A 27,891-nucleotide genomic window follows, 5' to 3' on the forward strand; every position below is an offset into this window, starting at 1 on the left:
GCAGGAAAAGGAAGGAAATCTAAAAGGAGCCAATTTTCTCAAAATACAGAAGGCTGGACCAAGAATCCGAGGAATAGCCGAAGGCTGTTCCTTCAGATCTCATCCTCCTGAGAGACACTTTCCAAAATGGAAACGGAAGCCCAGAGCAGTACTAACCTAGACGGGTAGCATTTCCTAAACAAGTCAATAGGAAAGTGCCATTTCGAAAACACAAACCCAAATATGCAACAAGGCAAAATAAGGATTACACTGATTTTTCTGTTGGTGTTTTTATGCAACAGCACCATTCGGGGAAGCGGTCGTGACGCGCAGCACGCAGGCCCTCACGGCCTTTCAGCATTGCCTTGCCATTCCTGGGTCCCCAGGAGGAAAGCATCTGCAGGAATGGTTTAACTGACCCCATCTCTGTCCTTATTCAGACCACACCCCTGAATTGGAAAACCTCACCGTGACCGAGGTGGGCTGGGATGGCCTCAAACTCAACTGGACCGCAGCTGACCAGACCTATGAGCACTTTGTCATTCAGGTGCAGGAGGCCAACAAGGTGGAGGCGGCTCAGAACCTCACGGTGCCCGGCAGCCTGCGGGCTGTGGACATCCCAGGCCTCAAGGCCGCCACCCCTTATAGAGTTACCATCTACGGGGTGATCCGGGGCTATAGGACACCAGTGCTCTCCGCTGAGGCCTCCACAGGTACCTTTTACCTTTCTGTCGGTAGCTTCTGTTTTCTCAACAGGAAACTGCCAAGGATAATCAGACGGGCTTGCTTTTGAATGGACTGGTTGTGCCCCAAGTAATAGCACCTTGGTGTCTAAGAATGGGGAGCGGCCAGGCTGCAGGATCCAGGGGCAGCTTTCACACTGAACCCGTGTGGGCCACACCCCGTGGAGTCCTGCAGAGCCCGTCTGGGGACCACATATGCAACCCCAGTGGCAGGGACCTTGAGCTTCACAAGCAGGCTCCCTCTTGGGAAGGGAAGTTAAGGCATTTTACTTCAAAGTAAACTAATCTCCTTGTCTTCTGGAGATTAGAGCAATTTTTGAATGAAGTAAGATAACCAATATTTTCCTACACTCTGTTTCACAAATTTAGGAAGCTGCATGATGCGCATTTATCTAAAGAAAGTCACATTTTTTAAAGCCAGATAATGCCTATTGTGTCAAAGCGTCCCTGGATCTCATGTGATTTGAGTATGAAACTGGTTCTTTGTCCTTCTCCAGGGGAAATTCCCAGTTTGGGAGAGGTCACCGTGTCCGAGGTGGGCTGGGACGCCCTCAAGCTCAACTGGACTGCTCCGGAAGGAGCGTATGCGCAGTTTTTTATCCAGGTGCAGGAGGCTGGCACAGGAGAGGCAGCCCAGAACCTCACAGTCCCGGGAGGGCTGAGGTCCGTGGACCTGCCCGGGCTCAAAGCAGCCACTCAGTATAGTGTCACCATCCGCGGGGTCACTGGGGACTCCAGCACAGCCCCTCTCTCTGTTGAAGTCTGGACAGGTATTCTAAACTCATTTACTCACTTGCTTCCTCCCATTGTCTCTGCTCAGGAGGGACACAGCTGCTCCCTGCTGTGAACCAGGCTCAGCCCCTACACTTGGGGAAAACCCGAGAATCACCCTGTTCCGTCCAAATGGCATATCCCTTATACGTCCAAGTCCTAGTCCTAGCCGGGAAGCCAGTTCCATGGAGAACTCCACCTACTCTTCCTTTACAAAAGTGAGAGGTGACTTTTCTTTCAAAGCAAGTTTCAGTGACAGTATTTCAGAAGTTGGAAAGCACAATTTGCAAATGGAAAAAATATTGGTCTGAACTGATCTTAAGCACACACCAAAGGACTCCCCAAAGCCCCATTTGTATGTCCAAAATAGAAGTTGCAAACAATTCCTAGAACTATCTTTCATCCCCAAAGGCTGAATAGGGAAACCCTGGCTTTAGTGCCAACTATTGGAGTGAGCTCAACAGCCGCAATAAATAAATTATTGGAATCAACACTCCCTGGACAGCTCATCCCTCGCCCAAATGCCATCTTACCCAAATTCCAGTGTGCAGCTGCCCCTTTTAGTAACGCAGGAACTCTGTCCTTATGCAGAAGAGGTTCCAGATCTGGGAAACCTCACAGTGACCGAGGTTAGCTGGGACGCGCTCAGGCTACACTGGACCAGCCCAGCTGGGATCTATGAGCAGTTTGTCATTGAGGTCCAGGAGGCTGGCCAAGCCAAAGAAGTGCACAGCCTCACCGTTCCTGGCAGCCTGCGCTCCGTGGAAATCCCCGGCCTCACAGCTGGTACCCCTTACACAGTCACCCTGCACGGCGAGGTCAGGGGCCGCAGCACTCGACCCCTTGCTGCAGAGGTCATCACAGGTATTTGACCCTCCTCTCAGATCAGGGATGTGATTGAGCCAATCTGTCTTGGGAACAGAGAAAACCCTTGTGGCAAGAGCCGATCCCAGTGATGTTGAGAGGCAGTGGGAACGTAAGCTGTAGCTCAGGGAGGTCTGGTTTGGAATTCCACCTTAACTGGCTGAGTATTCTTGGGGGTGTCATTTTCCATCTCTGAGCCTTCTTTTCTCACCTTCAAATCCCAGACAACACCCCTACCTCAGAACACTATCCTGAGCAGTAAATGAGATCATGAAAGTGCTTAGCAAAGCACCCATCCTGTAATAAACATTGAACAGCAAATAGCTACATTTATCAGATAGCAACATCTCATGATAAAAATAGCATAGACTGGAGCTGTTGCACACGAATAAAATTCAGAACTTTCTAGAGAAATTGTATTGTTGGTGGCCTCACTCACTGCCATCCACCTTGGAGTCAGATCTCTAGAGTAACCTTTGAAATGATCTAAAATTGTCAAGTCTCTCTCTTCTTAAAAATATATTTTTACTGACTTTAGAGAGGAAGGGAGAGTGCGAGAGAAGAGAGAAACATCAATGATGAGAAAGAATCATTGATCGGCTGCCTCCTGCATGACCCCTACTGAGAATCAAGTCCACAATCAGGGCATGTCCATACCTGGGAATGGAACCGTGACCTCCTGGTTTATAGGTTGATGCTCGACTACTGAGCCACACCAGTGGGCAAGTCTCTCTCTCCTTAGCAGACACTCAAGGCAGAAACATTTCCAAGAAAGGACAGCCACATTCGACTTCAAGGTTTTTCTTTGATTTGGGGAGGAAAAACAATTCATCTCAATTTGTTCCATGAAACTATGCTGCTCCGTCTGTTACAGAAAACTCCATACTCTTCATGAGGTTTCTTGAAACAGCGTACAAAGGAGCTGTGGGAAAATGGGGCAGATATTTGCTAGTAGGATGTTTATGCTGAGCCTTAAGCCCATGATATTTCCTACAGATTCTGGTTTGATAGCACTGTCCAAATAAGCTAAATCAAAGAATTGTGTTTTTTGCTCATATAGAACAAATAAAGTTGGTCCTTGCTAGAAACTGCACACAATTTCAAAAGTCAGAAAGGTAATGTTACAATCCCTGAGCTGGCCAAACTGTCACTGTCCTGGGTTCCCTGGAGTCGCTTCACACCAAAGAGCGAAGGGGCCTTTGAGACACAGATAATCTGGGTGCAAGATGCTGCCGTCTGCATCTGTAGTTGGTAAACCTTCGCTTTTAGCAGCAGAATTCCTTGGCACCTGAAATCTTACAAGGAGCCCCATTTGTGACAGCTAAACAAACAGCTGATCTTGGTGAGCTGGGAAGGAGCAGGGGGCTGCCTAGACCCATGGCCACAGCCCGTTTCTTCCAAAAAACACCAAGTCCATGTGGAACATAGTTTGGAAACAGCCCCTCTAAATGGCCAGGTTTGCTCAGACTCTCGTGGTAAAATTCCTGCAGTTATTTTCATTTCAAACTTTGAATCCATGGCCACTTCAGCCTTCAAAAGAGAGGCTGAGAGATTTCATTTAACCCTGAGAAGCAGGGTTTCATTTTTTCCATATTTGAATCTAAACTTTCTAAAATTAGCCATAATAACTACATTAAATTTCCTTCCTACATTGTAGAGAAAGAAATAGTTCTCTGCACCATTTACCAAGCAATAACCACTTCTCATTAAACGTGGGCCCTCCCTTCACACCAAGGACCTTGCTTCCTAGTGCAAACATTCTTCATTCGGACACAGAGTTCTAGCAGAAGACCGGTGAGAGGGAAAGAACCAGACCAAGAATCCCATACAGAACCTTTGATCCCCAAAAGCTGGGAAAAGTCCAGAGATAAGACATCAGACTTGTCTAAACCTGAGGTTTTATAAACCCAGTCAGATAGCCTGTGGCCGGCAATGAGATGATGTCTCCGAGGTCAAGCAATGAAATAAAGTGGGAATTATCTCCCATAGAAATAAGAATTCCCAAGGGGAGAAATTGCAGGTTGGTTTGCTTGTGCAATTCAAAGCCCAATAAGATGCAAATGAGAGTTTGCAGCAAGGAAAGTAAAGGTTTATTTAAGGAAATGGCACCAAGCCTGGTGACACAGGTGAGCTAATGCTCTAAAACCTGGCTCCCCGGTGGCTTCTGGAAGATGGTTATATAGGGGGGAAAGCGTTAATCATGGCAACTAAGGGAGTGGGGCATGGGCTCTACTTGCCTGGTCAGGGCCAGGGTAGGATGTAGTTGATCATTGCATCTGGTCCCGACATCAGCCATGGCGTCGCTCTGATTTTGAAAGGATGTGGTCAGTAGGGTTTGTTCCACCTTCATGGGTCTGGGACTGAAACATAACAGGTCAAGATGTTATCTTTAGTTGGACGAAAACTCTCTTGATCAACAAACCTGAGGCTTTGTTCTTTAAGGGAGTTTGATGCTGACCAGAACCTAGTTGTCCCGAGTGCTCCAGGAGAAAGGAGTGGATGGCAGTGTGTGAAGGTGGAAGGGTCTGGTCGAAAGGAGGCAAGGGAGTCATGGTGCTGTTAGACAGGGGGAAGCTGGCTGGGATTAGGGAAAAGGTCATTTTAAAGAAATGGAGTTCCTGTGTAGTTACAGCATCAAGACAACGATGTACCTGTTAGGCTGCCAATTACCAGGCACTCACTGCGTGTCAGGTAGGACACTCAGAGGTTTATAAATAGCAGCACTTAATCATCACACGGTCCAAGGAAATGGTGCTGTCAGCTCCTTTTAAAGGTGAGGCGAGAGGCTCAGAGATGAGTTGGGTGACATGCCAAGATTACACAGCTAGTAAACATCAGTAATGGAATTCTAACCAAGACCTGGCAGCCTCCAAAGACTGCACCTCTATCCATTCCTACTTCCTGTATCCTGACAGACAATCCCACCTTTTCCAGTTATCTTTTAAGTTCTGGCTGTGCCTGCTCAGAGACCTCCCGGTAGGTTGTGCAGTGGTCCAGATGGCATGGCCAACGCAGGGATGAACAATGCAGATGTTCTCCTTTCTGCCCATTTTTAACTGCTGAGGCCAGGTTACCAGAGTTCAAAGGGAAAATAGCCAGAGACCAAGAATGACCACACACACACACACACACTATTCTCTCATCCCCTTCTCTCTCCCCTGGGCTGTGGGACATTTGGTTTCCTCATTTTTGGTTTACAGAACTGACACATACCTCTCTATCCTTCTTCAGAGGAGCTCCCTGAGCTGGGAGACTTAGTCGTGACCGAGGTGGGCTGGGATGGCCTCAAACTCAACTGGACCGCAGCTGACCAGACCTATGAGCACTTTGTCATTCAGGTGCAGGAGGCCAACAAGGTGGAGGCGGCTCAGAACCTCACGGTGCCCGGCAGCCTACAGGCTGTGGACATCCCAGGCCTCAAGGCCGCCACCCCTTATAGAGTTACCATCTACGGGGTGATCCGGGGCTATAGGACACCAGTGCTCTCCGCTGAGGCCTCCACAGGTACCTCCTCTCCATGTCGACGCTCTCTCCCCAGGTTCCCTGCTTTCTCTCCGAGCGATCGGGGAGTCAGCTTCTCTCCATGTCTGAATCCCTTCCCTGTGCCCCTTAGCTGCCGGCTGTGCATGGTCCCTGGGGCTGTGCCTTGGTCCAGATGCCTTTGCATCCCGAGAATGAGCAATACAGATGTTGCCTTTTCTGACCTTCAGCTTCCAGCCTCCCCCAGACTTTATCTAATTCTACAACACATCTCTCGTCTCTATTGAATTCTCTCTAGTGCTTGGATATAACTAAAAGCTGACCCCTCCCATGTGTGAGTTATGGTGGAGCACAGATTACTTATTTTAGAGAGCCTTTTTGCTAGTTGGAAATGATCCTTTCCTATCCTGAACCCCTCAAGGGTATGGACACTGTCGTTCTTCCATTTCAAAAAATGTTTTAATTTAAATGTTTCTTTAAAATGCACTGAGCATAATAAGAGAACTGAATTACCCTCCCCTGCGGAATTCTCTCAGATACTGAGTCATTGTTAGAACACAAAATTAGCCAATAGCTAGACCAAAAAGGGAGAAAGAAAATCCCACGATTAGGACTGGAGACAGTACCGAAGAAAAAGCCATTCATTAACAGAAGTACACCCAGCAGCATCTGAAGCAAGGAATGTTCCGGCCATGAGTGTCAGGGACCTGTGCCCTTTTTGCTCTTTTAATCAAGAGTTGCGCCCTGGAGTGCTGGCCTTTGGATGACACACTCCCAGCCGAGACCCAGGACAGTGCCTCAGAGTTGGCTCATCACTCTGAGTGACAAGGCGGCCAGTGTTTCCCACGAGCCTGCTTGTGAGCAGCCTTCCAGCACGTTTGCCTTGTTCACCTTCCTATGGGCTGCCATTGCCTGGAAGTAGAGGCTGTGTTGTTTGGTTTTGCATATGCCCCATTTTTAGATAATTATTGCAACAAAACTTTCATGCAAACCTATATGTCCTAGTTGGTTCTATCAAAAATATAGCTCCACATTTTAGCCTCAGTCATTTTAGTAGCTCTCGCTGAGATGCACATACAACACAGGCAACCGCTGCATGAACTGCCTCAATATTGCCACCTCGGCTGCTCTGGATGGACCTGCGGCTCATTTCATCTCACATCCACAGACCATCCTCCTCAGAAGGCAGAGCAATCGCCCTCAACTTCTGATCTTTCCTGCAGATCTTGTGGTTCGAGTGTTCTTCATATTTTTATGGTTGTTTTTCTTTTTAGTGGCAGCAACATTCTTGCTTCTGATGAGTCAGTATCAGGGGGGAAGGGCCATAATTCTATCTGCTCTGTGTTTCACCAAATCCGCTGGGACGGGAAGGCCCTCTCCTTCCTTGCCAGGGAGACAGTATTAGCTTTTCAATCCCCGCTCCTGCCTGCCCTCCGCATGGGTTATTCCCGTTGCTCAGAAAAGCTTGGGCAGGACCATCTCCAAGACAAAATGTTATTTCTTGCCTTGGCTCTTGTCTCCTGGTTGGCAATGCTACACTAGCCTTCTTGGCCCACAAAGAAAGCAGTTAAGAGAGGACAAGCTATTTTAACAGACTGTGAGAACGGCTGGCCCTTGTCAGAAGGATAAAGCAAGTCCCACGAATGGCACTGACACATTGCCAATTTCCTTCAAGTCACAAAAATCAGAAGTCTCCAGGTACCATCTTGGGAGGGTGACGGCATCAGAATTATTTAATCTTCATTTGAATAGATGGGAGCTCTCTCAAAGCAAAGGGCGCCTGCAGTAACGTTGGTCTCCTGACTGCAAATCCGGAGCCAGGAAGCCGCCAGCATCCCTGAGGTGGGGCTCCCAGGAGCATCTAGGCTTAGGCACAGCAGGTCCAGCCCCCGTCATTCAGCATGTTTCTCACACTCCAGATCCGGCAGCCTGGCATGGGCAGCTCCAGAGCGGGGAACTCTAACTGCCGTACCTTCCTTTTTGTATTTTTCTTTTAACAAACCCCCCTTCCCTCCCTCATGGGTGCTGACTGGTAACACTGCTGCATTTCACCATAACCCTCAGGTATCAGATCTTTCTTCCCGACTGCGGTTCTATTAACAACCTCAACCTTCAAACACAGCCAAATGATTAACTCAAATTTATTTGTTTCTTCTTTCCTACCCCCCCCCCTTTTTTTTTTTCAGCCGGAGAACCTGAAATTGGAAACTTAAATGTTTCCAACGTAACCCCTGAGAGCTTCAATCTGTCCTGGACAGCTACCAATGGCGCCTTCGAGACCTTTACCATTGAAATTATTGATTCCAATAGGTTACTGGAGACGGTGCAATACAAAATTTCTGGTGCTGCACGAACTGCCTACATCTCAGGGCTCCGCCCTAGTAATGATTTTATTATCTACCTCTCTGGACTTGCTCCCGGCATCCGGACCCAAACCATCAATGTCACAGTCACCACAGGTACACGTGCATGCTCCCATGTCTAACGCCCTCTCTCTCCAGGGTCTTCCTTGCAGGGTGCAGCCATTCCTGGCCCATTGACCCGCAAGCCACAGTGCAGTGACTCCTCCATGATGCCAAGCTCAAGGTTATTTAACAAAACTCTCTTCCAACAGCAGCCCAAGTGGTGCATTCGCCTTGCCTGCGTTATCACTGACCAGCACATTTGCAGAGTAAAATGTATTTTGGTCCAGATTGCCATATAGAATCTGGAGAAAAGCATTCTCCCCTTCAGCAACAAAACAAAGCAAAAAATACCCATAATGAGCATTGTCCCTGAGTTGGCAAGACATCCACATCCATCAAGAGGTCTTAAAAATCATATTTTTGTTATCCTAGTGTCTTTCTCTTCCTAGTGCCTTTGACCTCTTAATACCCAAACATCCTGCTAGTTTCATGAAATCGTATTGGTGCTATTTTTTTAAATCGGAAAACAATGAGAAAGAGCAGGCTCCTCCTCAGATGCGTGCAGGGGAAACCATTCCATTCAGAACACCCCAATTCCAATGCCACTTCTAAGAGAAAAGACCAGAACATGCTGTCTGGCCCCCAGAGCAGCGAATGGTAGATGGCAAACACAGAAGTAAGGTAGTCATGTTACAACCAGGAGCTTGCTTAACAGAAGAGGAAATGGCTCTCACTTTAAATCCGTAGTGCCTGTGACACACTCTGCGGCCGGTGTCCTGTGGCATGCCGCAAAAGAATAATCTAAATGAACTTGGAAAGGAGAGCCTTTTCCATTCAAAATAGCATCCTCAGCACATATGCCTTCTCTTGACAGATAACGTAAGACATCACAAACTGGAAGAAAAACATTATTTGTGGAATAAGCCTAGGATAATTTCTTCTTATAGTTCACAATCTCATATTCTGGGGAATTCAAGAAAAGAGTAGACATTGTAGCATCAAAATGATCTCTCGTGTAAGTCCCCCATGGTTGAGGGAGGTTCTGTCTTCATTCTATGTAAGACTACAAATTGTTATCAGGGTGGCTCACAGGAAAGTCAGCGGGCCAGCATTATCTCATTCTGGTCTCAGCCAGGGTCAAGTACTATAACACAACCCGGGGAAGAAAATTAGCCACATGTATGTGAGTCTCATGGTTCAGACTGGTTTCCAACAAAGGACCCGTTCCTTTACCAGAGGGCAAAGTGTAAAACTTTACGGATTTAGTCATATGTGTTTTGATTTGGACCCTGTAAGAGTGTTTCAGATTGACACACTTTCCTGTTTTTTCCCCCCTCCTTGATTTAGTAGCCAAACCGCTCCTTAGCCAGCTCACTATCACACATGTGACCTGGGGCAGTGTGTCTATCTCGTGGAACGCTAGGAATCTGCCTTTGATAGCTTTCTTAGAGAAGTTAGGCATTCTGACCACCTCCGAGGACCGTGGTGCATTCTGTGCCTGCGGTGTCCCGCATCTCTGCCCTCAGAGCTCCTTCCATTTACCCTGCCCACCTTCATGGGCTGATGGGCGGGCAGCACACGCAGACCCTGGCGGTCCAACAACCACAGGCATTTCCTGGGACCAGTTCTTCACTCTCCTTGAACTTCCTTTGAGGAGCATCCCAAAAAAATCACTCGCTCCCCATTTTTCATCCTCCTAGTTCTTCTAGATCTTTCTCAAAATGTGATAGAGCCACCCAAATCAGAGCTTTAAAGATTAAAAAAATACTCTTACCCCAGTTAAGGAACTTTAATGTCAACCGCTGTTTCCTTAATATGCATTCACATCTGGATTGAATTGTAAAGAGTTAACCTGACTTGCTTTGGTTGAATTTCTAAACCATCCTTTCATCTGATCTTGAATAATCGTTTCCAGTTCCTGCCATTATCATCTGCCTGTGGTCTTTCTAATCAGAGTTTGCCTGTGTCATATTGAACAAGGTATGTGCATGCCGTCTCTGGTTCCTTGATCAGAATGCTCGACATTCTCTTTCTCTCCACAAAGATTTTAGAAGTAGCACCACTAACAGGCAGAGAAAAGACCCTAAAGCACACCCCAAGAACCACATGAGAGGACCCAGTGGGCTCACCTTGTCCTTGAGCCTTCCCTGTGCCTGCATTCCCTATAGACTGTCCTTTTTTGACATTTACTCGATCAAGCATGTTTTGTCATCCACTGAAATCTTCACAAAGAGTTAGAATCTCCCTCCTCATCCATCATCTTGTCAGAATCTTGGTGCATGTGTTGAATATTCAGAGCATTCAATTTTGGAAAATGTCTGTCTTTCCTGGAAGCAGGCAGCATGTCAAGGCATTGTTCCGAAGGGTTAGACGTGGTGGGAGAAAAACGTCTCTGGCTTGCATGGAACACTACCTACCATTCTCTCTCTGCGTCTTTTCTTGCACCTCACTTTTCAGGTTGGTTGCACCCTTTGGGAGACAGCTGGCAGTAAGGAGACCTGGCAGTGAGGAGCCAGGCCTTACTCAGCATGTGAATGTGTTGGCACTGCCAGTCTCTTGTCTGGTCGCATGAGGAGAGTCCTAGCGTGCATCCTTAATTCGGGAAGTTGCTTCCACAGCCAAATACAGGACAAACGGAGTCCCGTTTGGAGGACTTTACTTTTTGTAGGGTTGAAGGAATCTGCCAGTGCTGTGGCTGCAAATTATGCCTCAAGCTGACTGCTAAGTAGGAAATCCCATGCCCTTACCTAGGGCTACATTCTGTTTCTGAGCCAGATCCTTTTTGTCCTTAGGGACTTTATGGCATCAAGTTATGTTGTGCAGTTGTCCAGCTCAAGTTTATACAAATGAGTCCCCTCCTCCTGTAAATACAGTAGCTGCAGCCAAACAACTCCTAAGTCCGTGGGAGGATTGGTCTGCTTCCTCCCAACCCTGAGTCCTCATCCTCCGATCTCACCTTCCGGGGCTGCTGCCTCTCTCTAAAATACAGGCTGGGCTGAACTTACTTTAGTGGTAGTAGTATTTGATAAATATGCATTTAGGAGACCAGACCAAATGCATCTCAGTTGAAAGCAATGGTACAGGCCCCCCACTTTAAAAATGAGTTGCTTTTATCCCTGATTGTCTAGACTTTAAGGGACAAGAGAAACTTAACCACAGTGGAACCATCCACTTTCCAAATTATCCACTAGGGGAATTTCCTAATCAGAAAAAGGCAGCGCCTGACGTTAAGTTTCTCTCTCACATTTGCATACACCAGGAATTTTTTAATGAAAGTAACTTCCACATTTAAAGCATTTGGAGTGAGATGTAGGTTTCCCTATGGCATATACCTTTGGGTTTCTAAGTACTGTTAAGAATTTCTCTTGAATGGATAGTAACCTTTAATTTGTACAATCCAAATAGATGTACAGAAGACTGAGTAAGGAAACTTCAAAGTAGATTTTCTAAGGCATGCTCAATGGCACACCAGCTTCTTGAGATGTTCAAAGAATATCCCTCATAAAGGGTACCCATGAATCAATAAGTTTATGAGATGCTGGGCTAACCAAAATGAAGGGTTTTTTTTTTGTTGTTGTTTGTTTATTTTTGAACCGAGCCAGCATTTCAGAGTCTTTAAAATGCAAGCATGCTTTGGGAATCTCTAGGGTGAGGTGTAGTCTTCTGTGTTTGCCACGTATACTTCACCAGGAAGCTGTCTTCTTGGAACAGCTTACAGAGCTAAGGCCCCCTTACAGCCGGTGTCCTTGACACCCTTTGCATTAATCCTGTATACTGCTCTTGTGGCTTCTTTGCTTTTCTTCATGCATGACTAGCAGGTGCTCATGTCTACACTTAAAAAGAACGCAAATCAATGCCTGCCGATAAAGCAGTGGAGCCTAATGTGCTACCTTTCAGCAACTATTTGGAGGGATGGATACTTTCATGTTCTGTGGCTACATTCTGAGAGGTCTACCGCTTCCTCTAACTATGTCTCTCTCCCTTTCTCTCTGCCCGTTTTCCTTCTTCCTCTTCAGAGCCAGAGCCAGAGCTGGGCACGCTAATTCTTAGCAATATTACTTCTGACAGCTTCCACGTGTCATGGACTGCTCCGGCTGGGCCCTTTGCAAAGATTGTTATCAATGTTAGCGATTCCTATGGGCTGCATGAGCCCCAGCAAATCACAGTCTCAGGAGATGCTCAGCATGTTCACGTCACCGGTTTGGTGGAGAACACTGGCTATGACGTTAGCGTGACAGGGACCACCTGGGCAGGGGAACCTACCAGACCCCTCACTGCCTTTGTCGTGACAGGTACTCATTCAAAGGTTCTCACTTGTCTGCTTAGAATTCTGAGATGGGAAATGGCGGGGGGGGGGGGGGGTGATAGACATTCTAAAGAGAAGTTGAACCCAAAACATAGTCTTCACTCCATATATAAATGTCTAAATGGAGAGCAAAGAGGGATCTTAGGCAGCCACGTGTAGGAACTTGAGACAATGAAGTCAACAGAATGAAACTTCCATGGATGTCTATGCTCAGTTTTACACGCTGTCTGATACGCAGTTTAAGAGATTCTGGCTAAAGAGTGACTTATATGTTAATGTGGCCTAGGGCAGGAATTTGTCCATGCTACATAAGGCAGGCAGACCATGACCTACCTGCCCCAGAAATGTAATAATTTATCATTTTCTTCTAAAAAAAAAAAAAAAAGACTTCTTTAAAATTGACTTCATAACAAATTAATGAAGGCTCAACCTAGGAGATAAATTCCAAGCTTAATTAAACCTTACCCATCCATTAACTTGACTTCTAACTTCTCTTTGAGTTACATAAAGAAATACTTTTCCATTTCCTCTCCTGAGATCATCCTAAATCAATGGCAAAGGCTGCAAATAGTGTCGATTTACCAAATATCTATTCTGAAAAAGAGGAAAACCAACTTTGCCACCAGTTTTCACATTAAACCAGGAACCTCCTAGGGTCTAAATTATGGTAAATAAGAGATGTTAATAAGTTCAAATAAGTATTGAATTGGAGGCAACATAGTCCTACAAGAGCAAGGATTTTGAGGCCAGGCCTGCGTGGTTCCTAAAGCTCTCCCGCATCTTCTCAGTTATATAACCTCATCTGGTTCTTAACTGCCTGAACCCCAGTTTCCTTATATATGGGGAGAGGATACCACAGTGCCCACTGGCAACCTTGTCACAGGAACTAAGTGGCTATGATGAGGTTTAACCGCCTGGCACCCAGTTGGCATTTCACAGATGCCGGGTCCTCTCTGCTTTCTCCCAACACTACGAGGAAAGTGGTGTTCTTAAAAATAAGTGGTAAACCTAGATAGAAACCAAAGACCCATGCAATCTGGACTTCCCTATTATTTTAAAGAGAATCCCAGATATGTTTTAATGTGAGATCAAAAAGTGGTTATATATTCTGTCCTGCTATCTAATGTAAATCCACTCCATCATATGGTCTCCAAACACAGACCATGGTACCTCCTTAGTGGGGCCTGGGGGGGGGGGGGCAGGCAGGGGTAGCTATGACATGAGAATCCCACTGCCCAGGAGGGAAGGAATGGCCAGCCACAGGTCCCATCAGGCCCTGACTTGTAGCCTCTTGAAGGACCTCCCACAGAACAGAGAGAAGAGAAGGAGGTAGGGAAAGCTGGCTCTGGGAATCCTAGATCCAGTTACAGCATTGTCTCAGCTAATCCTTGAAGAAAAAAGACTGCATCTTAAAAAAAAGTATATTTTAATAAGGGGGAAAAGCGAACACAGGGGACTACAAATAGCAGGCCTTTGATGGACTAATTAGCCCGCACGCCCTCCTTTTCATCAGAATGCGCTGCTTTGACAGCGAGAAGGTGCAAAGAGGCAGCTCTCAAAGCGAGGCGCCGCTTGTCTAAACAAGACTCAGCCACGGAATTTGAGCCCCTTGTCTTACCGACAAGGAAGCCTGTTTGCACAGCCCACGTGATTTCATCTTTGCCTTTGATAGAGTTATGATTCTGGGGAGATCTTTACGTGGTAAAAAAAAAAAAAAATGTCTCAAAATAAACACCAAGTGTTTCAACATAAGTTCAGAAAAGTCCAAGCCACAGTAAAATTTCAGTCTCTGCTTAGGGGATGAGGGCATTTATTTACTTGTTCATTCACTCACCAAACACTTCTTTCTAAAACATTTTTCTTTACATCCCGTGGATTAGACTGTGGGCGTTAGTGTATCGGTCATTTATCTCTTTGAAAGTTTCCATTTAGCTGCAGGGAAAAAGAAGGCTCTAAACTAGACGCAGCTAAACAGCCTTGGCCATGGAATTCCCAAGCCCATGCCCCTCCAGTAAAAACTAAATACATTCGCCATTACTGCGTTTTGTTTTGCTGGAGGGGAGGCTTTGGACCTTCACTAATCCTGCTTATGCCTCGGGACTTTGCCAGCACTGGTGGGGTTGACTAATGAATTGTTGGCTAAGGGTGTGGAAAGAACATTGAATTTGGAGTATGATGACCTGGGTTGGATCTTAGCTGAGCCACCTAGTAGATATGTGATCTTGGATAAGTCAATGACCTCCCAGTTTCTTTAGATGTATTGGGGGAGGGAAGTATTGACTGATACTCAGCTGTTAAAAGCTCACTCCTCTTAGGAATCCCAGTGTGTGGAAAGATCCCTGGGCACCGAAAAACTAGGAGTGCCCGGGATGCAGATGTTTGGTGAATGAATGAACAAATGACGCTAACAGAACGTACTGAAGATCCAGACATGTCCTTATCTCCTACTTTTATCCAGAAAAATCAAACATCAAAAGAATTAGCAAGTCTTAGTATTTTTTACTGGCCATAACCATAAAAATCTTACTTCCTCCTTTTATCTCACCTTGTGAATATGTGTCACTAATTGGCCTAATCAACTTGATTCATGGCCATTGGAGTCAGACACTCCTAAAAGACCTTGGTCTATCACATACTTAGCTATGTGAGTTGGCCAAACCAATCAATCTCTTTGAAGCTCAATTTTCTTACCACTATAATGCAAATACTATCTACCTCATAGGCTTCTTATGAGGTTATACAAGATACCATCATCTGGCATCTAAACTCTTCCTGATAGGCATTTGCTGAGCATGTGATACATGTACTGGTTGATGGGGTATCTGCAGTGTTTGCAGAGACTTGTGCTGTCCTGGCGGAGTCAGTGCTGCTAACCTGAGTTCTTTTCACTCCTCCCTTCTTTCAGAGGCTCTGCCCCTTCTGGAAAACCTAACCATTTCCGACATTAATCCCTACGGGTTCACAGTTTCCTGGATGGCATCGGAGAATGCCTTTGACAGCTTCCTAGTAACGGTGGTGGATTCAGGGAAGCTGCTGGATCCCCAGGAATTCACACTGTCAGGAACCCAAAGGAAGCTGGAGCTCAGAGGCCTCATAACCGGCATTGGCTATGAGGTTGTGGTCTCTGGCTTCACCCAAGGGCACCAAACCAAGCCCTTGAGGGCTGAGATTGTTACAGGTATTTTGATTCAAGTGAGCCATTTTCTTCCCTTCCTGGTTTCCTACCATGTAATCTGTGTACCGGATCACCATGGTTTTAACATCCTTGTCCATGTGCTCTACTTAATCCATAGATGTGGCCTGTTCTTTTATGTCCCCACCCCATGTTCTCCCTCGTCTTATGTCTCTAATGAGCACTCCCCTTCTCCCACTCCAGAAATGAGATGTTTCCAAATGTTTCCACTTCGTGTTCCAAATCCTTTAGATCATGACTTATCCCTAGCTCTTCTGTGTTTACTCCACATCACCTTCCCCTGTGCTCATCCTAGCTGGTTCCCAGCTACATTTCAGCCTTCTCAGGAAATATACCAATGAGTATATTTCAAAAACTACAACACTTACATCTCCAAGGTTCAACTGTAATCTTGATAAACTCACCAGGTGGGCTTGTCATTGGAAAACCAATGATCAACTTATTATCTTGCTAATCACTAATATCCTAGATATTCTTCAACACAGACTAAATCCATAATTTTCTCAAGACTAGTCATTCCTAGAGAAGTAGAGCATTAACAACATTAACATTCAAAAATCTGTGTTTCCCAAAGTCTTTCTAGAGATTACTACTTCCATAGAATTTTTCAAGCCCCACTTGGTGAAACCATGTTCAAATAAGTTTTGGAAACACTGACTTAAAACAGGGTCCTTGACCACAAGGCTTTACAGAACATCCAAATGTGCATGTCTCTCCAAGAGGGACTTACCCAGGCAGTATTTCCCAAGCTTATTGGATAGTGGATACCTTTTAAGGAAGAAGATCAAACAGGAATAGTGTGCTGTGAGTACACTTTGGGAAACTCAGCTGTAGATTTATCTTGACATTGAGTTTTGTCTAGTTCAGGCAATCCCAGATAATGCCTTGTGTCCAAAGTATCTAGCACAAGAGGTTCCAAGCCTTAGTTCTACCATCTTAACATATATCTAATGGTTAAAGCAAGCAAGTCAAGAGTAGGAGCCTTCTTCAGTAAAACCGCTCCAAGAAAAAAGCCAAAAGATCATAACATTTACATCATTTTAAAAGCCATTTTGCTCATGATCAAGGGAAATATAATCAGCGGTATCATCATAGGCAGCTCTACAGATCGTTAAAGCTGGTTTATTTGTCTTTTCAAAAAGAAAAGAAAAAGATCTCATGGAGGATGGGCACTCGGCCACTGGAAGACAGAGAGCAAACGTAAACAAGTTCCTGGCTTTGAACTTGTTTAATAAGGCAGGGGAGGGGCCGATGCTGAGTCCAGATGTGGATTTATAGGATTGCTTTTAGACAAAACTCACATATGCAAGCATCCACTCAGTTTGTATTAAATGTGTCAAGACCATCTTTTCCTTCTCCTAGGCCTGCTAGACTTGCTCATGTTGAATGATTTTCCTTTCGATCTCTCAGGACATCACTGCATACTGACATCCCCCTTGGAGAGAAGATGACACACACTGATAAATGATGTTTTCTTTCCTCCTACCACCATTTTCTCCCCTTCTAGAAGCCGAGCCAGAAGTCGACAACCTTCTGGTTTCAGATGCCACCCCAGACGGGTTCCGTCTGTCCTGGACAGCTGATGAAGGGGTCTTCGACAGTTTTGTTCTCAAAATCAGAGACACCAAAAAGCAGTCTGAGCCACTGGAAATAACCCTCCTTGCCCCCGAACGTACCAGGGACATAACGGGTCTCAGAGAGGCCACCGCCTACGAAATTGAGCTCTATGGCATAAGCAGTGGAAGGCGATCCCAGCCAGTCAGTGCTATAGCAACCACAGGTACCGTACAGAAACAGGAGAGGACAGAGCGGAGTCCCCACCTGGGGGCTTCTCCTCACAGGGCTGGGAAAAAACAGGGGCTTTGGGCGCAGACAAGCTCGCATTGAGATCCTGGCTCTCTTGATTACAGAAGGGGTGACGGTGGGCAATTTGGCTAAGTCTTTACACAAAAAGTGTCTGATGCCATTTAATTAATAGCGTTGTAAGGATTAAATGAGATAATTCATGAAAAACTCAAAGCAGAAGGGCTGGCACATAGCAAAGGCTCAGCAAATGAGATATATTTACATATTCATTATCATTAATATATCATCATTACAATGATGGAATTTTTTCCATTCCAAAGACTTCTTCTACCTATTATCTCATTTTTTACCCAGAGATACACTTCCTCATTCTTTGGTCAAATGTTCAAACTATACTCTGCAAGGATAATGGGGAATAGTACCTTCCCCTATAAAAATTAATGTATATGAAATGCATGTGTGAATAATCAGTACCGTGATCTGGAAGGGAAGGGGGAAGCTGGCAAGGTTAGGGGCTGCTCTTCAGGAAGGTTGCTGATTTTATTCGATACTTAGAGCAGCTCTAAAAGGCACGAGAGGGGGAAATGAAAACCCCTTTCCATACGAGTTGTTCCAAGGAGAATAAACGAAGATGGTTAATAGCACGACTTATTATAATGATAATATGAAAACTAAAATGGCTCTTTAGAAGGAAAAGGAAAGGCCTACCACAGGTGGGTGAATTCCTTCTCAGGACTGAGGGCAATGGAGCATAGAGATGGCTGTTGAAAGAGGAATCAGAGGGAAAGAATCACAAAACCACAGAAGTGGTTGGAGGGACTAGAGAAATGATGTAGCCCAGCCTCTTCTGCTTTTGCATCTTGTGAAGAATCTGAGGCCCAGAAAGGTAAAGCGATTAGTCCAAGGTCACACAACCAGATTGGGGGTAGACCCAAATTCCAACTTATTTTAATACTATTAACTATAAGCAGGCTGGATGACAGATAATCAATGACTATACCGGGGTGAGCAAAGTAGGTTCACAGTTGTGAGTACAAAACAAAGTTTATTCTTGCATTATTATTTATTATATTATTTACCATACACACAACTGTGAACCTACTTTTGTCCACCCTGCATATACTTGCCATCTCTCCTAGGCATGGGGTGTAACACTGGCCCAAACCTTCTCTTTGCTCAGAGATGGGTATTTTGTGATGTAAAGTTTCAGGGCCTAATGAGCTCCAAGAAGCCCCTATAGAAATTATGACCAATATTTGTAGAAGTGGATGAAATGCTGAATCCAGGCAGCCATTCAGCCAAGGGGGAAAGCCCATTGCTTATTAACAAGGACACCCCACCCCCAGGATGTGGGTCTGTATCCTCTCCGCCCCCCGTGGCTGCCCATAAAACAACTGCAGATCAGAGGCAGAGCCTGGTTTTGACCTTGGTTTATAAACACTGTTTCTCAAAGTTTACTTCAGATGGATTTTGTTTTGCTGGTCTTTTCTGGAGGCCCTGCAATTCTAAAGCCAAACAGAGAATGAATAATCATGATTCAAGAAAAGGCAGACCCTACTTTTTTTGGAAAGCCCTTTCTTTGATTTCTTTCTCTGGGGCCTTATAGATCACAAAGAGAAGAGTGTGTGTGATTGTGTTCGTTGCTTACTAATAGATCTCAGAGAAATCACATACACCTTATTTATGTAACTTAGGTTATGACTTGGCGCTCCTTCTAGCTGTCATTCTGGATTTACAATGGCGCATCTTCCCTTCTGTGGTTTGAGCCCCTCCTTCACTGCAGCCTCCCCTTTGGGAGGTCCAGGGTTGCCAGGGGCTTCTTTTGCCTCTGGGAAGTTCAATGCCAACATGTATCTAGGCACTAGCTGGTGGGGGTAGGGGGACAGAATAGACAGAAAATAGTTTAAATTTCAGTCACAGAGTAAAATGACTCTGTCATTCTTTTCTGGAGGTTCTTTAACCTGTCCCCTTTGGGAATCCCACACATGCACCCCCAAGGCCAATGGGGGTGGTCAATGCCCAACTCCCAGAATGTTTCCCTTCCCACTGCACCCCACCCTCCCCAGCCAAACAACCTCTTAACTCCTCCACTCAGTTCTAGTTCAGATGCATTTGAAACCACACACCTCGGCGTTGCAATAACATTGTGTCTGGAGCCTGGGTCAACGTGTCTGCAGAGACACTTGCTTGGCAATCCTCCCTTCTATCTGACCCAGGCTCCTCATGTGGAAGGAGACATGCTACAATAACAAACAGCCGTCCACACTTAGGTAGGCCTGTGGTCCAAAAATACCACACACACTGACCCTGAAATTCCACCACTACTGTGGATTCAGGAGTGCATGATGGACGAGGCTACTGATGCCCGTGGTTTCTCAGATAGGCCGGATCGTATTGCCACTTTACAGAAGAACACTGGGGTCTAACAAAGGAATCTATGGTCTCAAGATACACCATCTAAATGGGCCAGGACCTGCATCAGAGAGGTTGGCAGGAGAGCCACAGTGCCTGAGTTTACACCCTCCTTGGGGTTTGTTTCTCAGCTGGCCTCACCTACATCTTCCCTTGGGGGTGCCTCAGAATCCAGGGTGGCCCATGGCAGAGTCACATGGGAAAGAAATTAAAGAAAGAGTGTGTTTACCGAGTTCTTGCTGCATGCCAGATATACCCATTGTGTCTGTTTATCCTCAAGGTCGGCACCCTTTATCACGGGACAGATGGAGCAGCTGAGGCTCATGGAAGTGAAGGGTCCTGCCCCAGGTTGTCCAGGATCTCTGTGGTATTTGGACAATCAGATCAGACAGGCTCCAGAGCTTTTGTGGTTTCCTAAGCTCTCCCAGGAGAGGACAGAGTCTGAGGGTGGCTACCAGCTTGCAAGAGAAAGCTGCAGGAGGAGAGAGAAGGACAGAAATGGAGAGAGGGAAAAACACCCTCTCCAAAGTGGTCTGTGGGTTTCAGAACTTAATGATCAACGTGGGTTGGAGAGGGGAACAGATGAAGTGAGATCCCTGGAGACCTAAAAACTGTTTCCTGGATTCTCTGGTGAAGCACGGTCCGCTCAAGAGGGCAGAACGCCAAGCCAAAACACAGAGAGAGCCAAAGGACACTGGGTGTCAGGGGGAGGCACAGCTCGCCCACAGGTAGACCCAATGTCCAGGGTGTTTGCCTTGGTGATGAGCCCAAGGTTCCTCCCCTGGCTCTGGACCTCCATCCAGTTCTGGGAATGGGTTTGCCGAGGTCAGTATCCATGTGAACATTATTTCCAGAACCCTGGGGTTGCGCTCAGTTCTGCTGCAACCCAGAAGGGTCACAGCACAAGAATGTTCATTGGAAACCCGAGCCTCGGTTTCCTCCTCTGTCAAATGGGTAACCATAACCTTCCTCTCAGGGCTTTCTGAATGAGAGTTAACCCTTACCAGTTGCAAAGAACTATACGGTTGTCAAGTCTTGGTACCCTTTGATAAAAGGAGCTAGAAAGCCACAATTTTTTAAAATGCTAAAATCCAGAATTAAAGGAGGGCGTATTGCCCACACTTCCTTAGATGTCAGCTGCGGGGCTAACATTCTCCCTGAATGAAACCAAGTGGAGGTCTACAGCCCTGGGCCTTGTACCTGAATGAAAGGAGGGTTGTTCCTATCAAGTCATAACTTGACCACAGAGCACTACACTCTCCATCCTAAAGGCTTGGCCCAGACACAGACGAGGGGCTGAATTTTCCTGGATACGGAATCCAGGAAGCATCTTTGGTGAGCAAGGTAGTTAACCGTTTCTGCATGTCTCCTGTGTTTTCTCCGTGACAGCCATGGGCTCCCCAAAGGAAATCATTTTCTCTGACATCACTGAAAACTCGGCTACTGTCAGCTGGATGGCGCCTACCGCACAGGTGGAGAGCTTCCGGATTACCTATGTGCCCATTGCCGGAGGTAACAGCCTGGGGAGGGGACGGGAGGAGGAGTCTGGGGGGTTTGGGTGGAATAATGAGGCCATTCCTCTCCTTCCCAGCATCATGGCCACCCTGATGTTTGAGGCCATCGAGATAGACTTCATTTGTAAAGTCACTTAGAAGACACGACCTTGGGAGGGTCATTTTAGGAAGACACTTACCAGCGCTGACATTCTAACATCTCTGAGAAACAGGCCCCCAAAATTGCGTCCACACAATGACCTTCTCTCTCTGAGCACGCTCATCTGGAAAGCTGGTCCTCACCTGGCTGTATGTGAGATTTCACCCTTGGGTCTGTCTCTCAGGAAAGGATGAGAAGTTGTGACTCAGTAGAACCGGGAGTTCTCATTTAGAGCGCATGCGCTGTAACAGAGACCACGGAGGAAACACCGTCCAATCTGTCTAAAACACATCCGCCAGGTAGTGAGCTACTGCAGTGGCAGTGTACACAGAGAGAATGCTGGACAGCCTCTTCAGAGGAATGCTATGCTGTGGCGTCTCTGTGGGGAGTTTGGCCAGGTGATGTCCAAGCTCCTCACCAGTCCTGAAATTCTAAGAAATATAAATTTTGGACTTTTTAATAGCTATAGGAGTACAGACTTGACCATGACTGACTATTTTTCTTAAAGAGTAGAACCTCGGCTAGTAAGGGAGCCTCCCTAACCTAAGACAGTGGGGGTTAAATATATTAGATATCCGTCACATAGTGAGCTTGCCATATTCTCTGTGAGAAAAATAAATGAAATTTACTCAACATGACAGCGCTCTACTGAACGGAAATTTGCCACTTTTAGCACATTGTGAGCATGTTTTTCCTCTCCTGGCTTGGTTTTTGGCATCTGCTTGGATGGAAAAAAAAATTATACAAAAAGTAAGAACTCCTCTCTTATGCCAGAGGGTAGGAGCAAATGAGAAGTCAAGAAAATGGTGTTGGATAAAGATGCAGTGTCATTTCCGAGTTGGATACGCCCATTCGTGGCGGCAATAGTGAGTAGGTTTCAGGGAGGCTCAGCAGTCTCCATGTTGCTTTCACTGTGTTCCAGGTACGCCCTCCACGGTCACTGTGGATGGAACCAAGACTCAGACCAAGCTGACGACACTCTTACCCGGAGCCGAGTACCTGGTCAGCATCGTGGCCATGAAAGGCTTCGAGGAGAGCGAGCCCGTCTCGGGGACGTTCACCACAGGTGAGGGTCTCGCCTTCAGCATTATTGCTCGTGGCTCAGCAGCCGGGAAATGTTTTTATTTAGAAAATCTTAGTGGGGAGTGGACTGGACTCGGAGCACCACAGGCCTCATTTCTGGTCCAACCCCAGCCTCTCATGGGCTGGGGATCCTTGACTTCATCCTTAACCTCGCTGGGCTTCCGATTACTGGGGCCATATGGAAGAAAAAGCACAAGTTGGGAGTCATCCTGACCCGGGTTGAAATCTCAAGTCGACCACTTACTTTAAAATACATGAGCGGTCAGTTCATTTCTTTAGGCTCTACTTTCCTTCTCTATGAAATGGGTACAATTCTGCTTCCTTTGCTGTAAGGATCACGTGGAACTATATAGGTAAAGCATCTGTAATATGATGACTTCACACAGTTGGCCTCCTCCCCTCCCTGGCCTGGTACCTGGGAATCACAAGGGATCTGCAATGGTGAAAGCTGCAAAGTAACTGCTCTCAACTGTTACTAATCCCTGTGTGGTTGTACCATTAAAATGGCTGCTATCATTCCCATTTTACAGAGGAAACCATTGAGCCCCAGAGCCCTATAAATTGGAAATGCTGGAAGCAAATTTGAAATTAGGTCAGTTTCACTCCAAACTCTACGTTCTCCTAAAATAAAGGATCATTTTCCTATTATAACCTGATCTGGGCAACACACTGTAAAATGATGAATTGCATTGAAGGAGAATGAAGTGGGAAATTTTTCTTCAGGCAGCCATGTCTCTAAACAATTGATCCTTTGATAGATGAACAATTATCCAGCCTAATCCATTCAAGGATGCAAAGAATGGGCCTCAAAGAAGTTCTTAAAAATAGCCTCAAAGAGTTTTTAATATGCAATTAAAACATCCCATCTGAACCCAGAGTCCTGTCCCCCCTTATTTCCCCATAGAAATCTTTCATTCATGGATTCTCATGGCAACACATGGCAAGAGCCAGATGCCTTTCTTCCCGAGGCCTCATTGTCCTGGTCAGTGGCAGGAGGGTCTGAACAGGCCTGGGGAAGTAGGAAGGAGCTTGGAGCGGATGGTGTGGGCCCCCAAATTACTCTGCCCTCCTGACTGGGAGGCCAATCCTGGCATCTCTTGGGGCTCAGGCACGTCATCTGCAAACAAGCTCCTGACAGCAGCCTCTGTGTTCCGGGCTGTGGTCCTGGAATAGTTGAGAGGTGAATAGTTGAGTAGAGCTTGCTTTCTGAGAAAGCAGTGCTGGGTAGCAACAGTGATCAGTCACATGGGCCCGGGCCCTGTGAATATCCATTCTTTCTCAGGATGAGTCAATTGGAGATCATGTCTATTTTATCATAAACTCTTTGAGACTATTATGATATCAAATAACTTTAATAGTCTATTAATAACACCCCCTAGCACATATCACACACTTTGTCTAGTTCATGCTTACAGCAGGCAGCCTGGACGACTGAAGAAAGAGAGGTTTGGAGAAGGGAAATGACATAGGCCACATAGACCCCAGACAGAGAAGCCACAGTAGAACATAGACCCCCGGCCTCCAGAGCCCCGGTCCATGTCATCTACAAGCCATCTAATCAGGGCTCTCGCTCAAAGCCCAGAAAAGCCTCGGGCAGCCTTCACTCTGAAAGTCCCTGTTTTTGTAGGTTCTTTCCCTTGGGAAAGAGATATGAACTGTGATGATAACCCTCGTTGTTGTGTGTTCAGCCTTTCCATTTTACATAGCGTCTCTCGACCTATAACATCATATGACAATCAGAATGGATACAGCCAGGCAGAACTACTATCCCCATTTTATAGATGGGGAAACAGAGACTCAAGGCCAGAAAGGGAAGAAGTCGTGACTCAAACCCAGGTCACCTTGCCTCCAAGCTTAGAACTGAAAACCTTCCATGCAGCTGACACTGTGTCCCAAACCAGGAGTCCCAAGCAGCATAGACAGCTGTGGTCTGAGGTCCTACCCATGGCTGCTTATCTCGCTAACACATTACCGTCTCTCTCTGCAGCTCTGGACAGCCCGTCTGGCCTGGTGACAGCCAACATCACCGACTCTGAAGCCTTGGCCATGTGGCAGCCGGCCATCGCCCCCGTGGACAGCTACGTCATCTCCTACACAGGGGAAAGAGGTGAGCTTGTGTCCAAGGCCCTTCCCACTCTGAGGATGTCTGTTCTGGCTGTAAACTCTCCCCATTCTCCCTTCTCTGCCCACATTCGGTAAAGGATGACAGAAATGCATGGGAGGCTGGGAAGGCCAGCAGTGCCCTTGTGACTCTCAATTGCCACCTCAGAACAGGGGCTGGGGCTAGAGCTAGGGGTGGGTGTCGAGGGGCCTGGTCAGGGGGAGGCAAGGAGGCCCTGCCCATATTCCTCTGCTTATTGTCAAGTGAAAGAGCTTCCATGTTGTAGTTATGTCAAGGGAATCCAGTAGGGCATTTAAGAAAAACAAAATGGACCCCCTGAGCCTGTCCATGCTTCCGCAGTCTTCCTCCTCTCCTGCGAGGGTCTCCACCTGTCGGCATGAGCACCCTCCCTAGAAGGCAGCTCTCATCTCTTACAGAGAAGGAGTCCAGACCTCAAATCTTAAGCAGGCAGCGTTGGGTGGTGCTGGGGAGCCTGGGCTTCTCAGAGGCCTCAGAGAAAGCCAGAGATAGCAAATTTGACTGCGAAATCCTTGTCTTTGCAAGCATCTTAGTTAATTTACTCAGTTGGCAAATTAAACACTTGTTTTGGGGCACTAGCACACAGCACCAGAACATTAAACTCAAATCCAAATAAGAGGGAAGAAAGAGCGATAGATTCCTTTCCACTGAATGAACCCATACTTTTCTAATGAGCTCCTCCAGGAAAAAGTGTTACTATTTTCATCTGAGTCAAATGCAAGTTTTATATCTGAGGGCTCAGTATTGTTTTACTTTCAGTGACAATAGGAAAAGGCACCATCATCTGATCTGGGACCTCTGAGCATCTTAACTCAGACCCTGCAGCCACCTAAGAGAGTGCTTTGTGAGGACAAAGCTTGGGGGATGAAGGGGGAGGAAAAGTGTTTGCATTTATTCTTTTTTAAAAATATGTTTTTATTGATTTCTGAGAGGAAGGGAAAGGGAGAGAGATAGAAACATCGATGATGACAGGAACATCATTGATAGGCTACCTCCTGCCTGTCCCCTACTGGGGATCGAGCCTGCAACCTGGACATATGCCCTGACTGGGAATCGAACCGTGACCTCTTGGTTCATGGGTCAACACTCAACCACTGAGCCATAACAGCCAGGCTGCGTGTATTTTCTTCTTCAAGTCGTAAATATTCTCTACACAGAGACTCTACATAGAGTCCGAGAAGATGGTATTGTCTCACCAAAAATATATCAGGGCACAGTTCAGAGGAATCACGGAAATGCTGGCTGCCTGGAAAAAGGGCTTGTTCTGGGGGGTGGCGTGGGAGGTTCATACATGATGTGGTAGGGTGACCAATGCTACCAATTTGTCCAGGGCTTTCCCAGTTTTAGCGCTAAAAGCCCCACACTCTGGCTTGCCTGGGTTGTTGGTCCCAGTGGGTGGAAATGAACACACACACACCTGGGCCCTGGTGTTTGGTCTCCACGTCAGACCTGACGCAACGGGTCTCAGAGGCAGTAACCAGGCTCTGGCTTGTCTGTTGCCTGACTTTTGAGGTCCCCTAGCCTAATGATTTGACAACATTTGGCCAATTATAAAAGCACATGCAAGTAAGTAAAAGAGAGAGACAAGGCATGGGACAGATTAAACGTGGTAGCCCAAGGCTCAGAGACAGTACCTGCTCCTCTCCTCTGGCCGGTTCCTCTGTCCCAGCGACAGCAGCTGGAAAATTCTCCTGACCCCCGGTTCTCCTTCCTTCTGATTTGGTGGCCGAAAAAATTCAGTCTCCGTATCATAAATCTTTTGTATGTGAGGTGAGTGCTCAAGAGAGAGAAAGGGGCGTGAGGCATTTCTGCGGGGTCACTGAAAGTGTGTGTTAGAAGGAGGGTGTGCGTCGTTGGCCGAGCCTGCTGATGGCTCCGACCAGAAGCGGTAACTGCCTGCGTTTGTGTATTTCATGTTCAGTGCCAGAGATCACACGGACGGTGTCCGGGAACACGGTGGAGTACGTGCTGACCAACCTGGAGCCTGCCACGGAGTACACGCTGAGGGTCTTTGCAGAGAAAGGGCCCCAGAAGAGCTCCACCATCAGCACCAAGTTCACAACAGGTACAGAGACACCGAGAGCAGGAAGATGCCCGGCCATGGCCCCCCCGAAACAGCCACTCTCTCCAACTTCCTTCCTAAGACAGATCCTGGCAGGGAGATGCTCAGCGCCAGCCACATCCACCACTGCCCATTCCACCAGGACCTGAAGCAGCATCCAGGTCCTCGTGAACCGAAATGACCTGCTCTCCCCAGGGACTAGGAAGCCATTTTAAAAGAAGAGCTTTTAAGTGGAAAACCAGACCCCTAGTGGAAATCCAGTATTTAATGATCCATGTTCTAGGCAGGGAAATAGTCTAAGAGAAGGATTTTTCCAGGCAAGTTTTCGTAGATGGCCGTTGGGTTTTTATACACAGATCTTTTTACACACTGTCGGGAGGAGGGCCTTGGAGGAGGCCTCCTCTCAGGTATGAGCACGATCAGCATCCATCTGTCCTCTTGTTTAGGAATAAGCAACATTAGTAAATGTGTTCACAGCTCTTTCTCTCCCCATCCAACCAAGGCCATGCTGGGCTCAGGAAAACGTGGCCCCTGGGATGAGATGAACCCCAGAGAATCTATGTCTTTGGAGATGATATGGCTCAACCTCCTCATGTTCAGATGAGGAAGGTTCCACCCAAGGTCATCCAGGACCGTGGTGGGGAAGGACGTGTTCCCAGGCCTCCTGATGCCCGGCCAGGGGTTTTTGTTGGACACTTGCAGACTTACTTGCTATGCATTGTCTTCTCTTCTCCAGACCTCGATTCTCCCAGAGACTTGACTGCTACTGAGGTCCAGTCAGAAACTGCCCTCCTCACTTGGCGAGCCCCCCGGGCACCTGTCACCGGTTACTTATTGGTGTATGAATCCGTGGACGGTACAGTCAAGGTACGTTGAAGTATATAAACAACTCCCCATAGCTGGTTGAAATGTTTACATTATCCTCAAAGAAGGGAAGAATGATCTGGGTGTGTTTCTCTACCCAGTGCAACTGGCAAAGTGAAAAAACACGAAC

General features: G+C 46.7%; 1 protein-coding gene and 1 long non-coding RNA gene across 10 annotated transcripts in view; one reads left to right on the forward strand and one right to left on the reverse strand.

Moving 5' to 3' along the window:
- Positions 1-27,891, reverse strand: part of LOC103295699 (uncharacterized) — a 362,653-nt gene that overhangs the window by 65,495 nt on the left and 269,267 nt on the right. The window lies entirely within an intron of this gene.
- Positions 1-27,891, forward strand: part of TNC (tenascin C) — a 60,358-nt gene that overhangs the window by 20,641 nt on the left and 11,826 nt on the right. Inside the window, exons 10-21 of one of the 2 annotated variants that reach the window (XM_008152108.3) lie at positions 420-692; positions 1,220-1,492; positions 2,085-2,357; positions 5,589-5,861; positions 8,024-8,296; positions 15,454-15,726; positions 17,249-17,521; positions 21,349-21,471; positions 22,535-22,678; positions 24,683-24,802; positions 26,757-26,900; positions 27,634-27,764. In XM_008152108.3, the coding sequence (XP_008150330.2) occupies positions 420-692; positions 1,220-1,492; positions 2,085-2,357; positions 5,589-5,861; positions 8,024-8,296; positions 15,454-15,726; positions 17,249-17,521; positions 21,349-21,471; positions 22,535-22,678; positions 24,683-24,802; positions 26,757-26,900; positions 27,634-27,764 (2,573 nt within the window). The remainder of the gene's footprint in view (positions 1-419; positions 693-1,219; positions 1,493-2,084; positions 2,358-5,588; positions 5,862-8,023; positions 8,297-15,453; positions 15,727-17,248; positions 17,522-21,348; positions 21,472-22,534; positions 22,679-24,682; positions 24,803-26,756; positions 26,901-27,633; positions 27,765-27,891) is intronic. The other variant, XM_028161410.2, reaches the window with a different exon arrangement.

Source organism: Eptesicus fuscus, chromosome 15 (genome assembly GCF_027574615.1).
Source record: "Eptesicus fuscus isolate TK198812 chromosome 15, DD_ASM_mEF_20220401, whole genome shotgun sequence".
Lineage (NCBI taxonomy): Eukaryota > Metazoa > Chordata > Mammalia > Chiroptera > Vespertilionidae > Eptesicus > Eptesicus fuscus.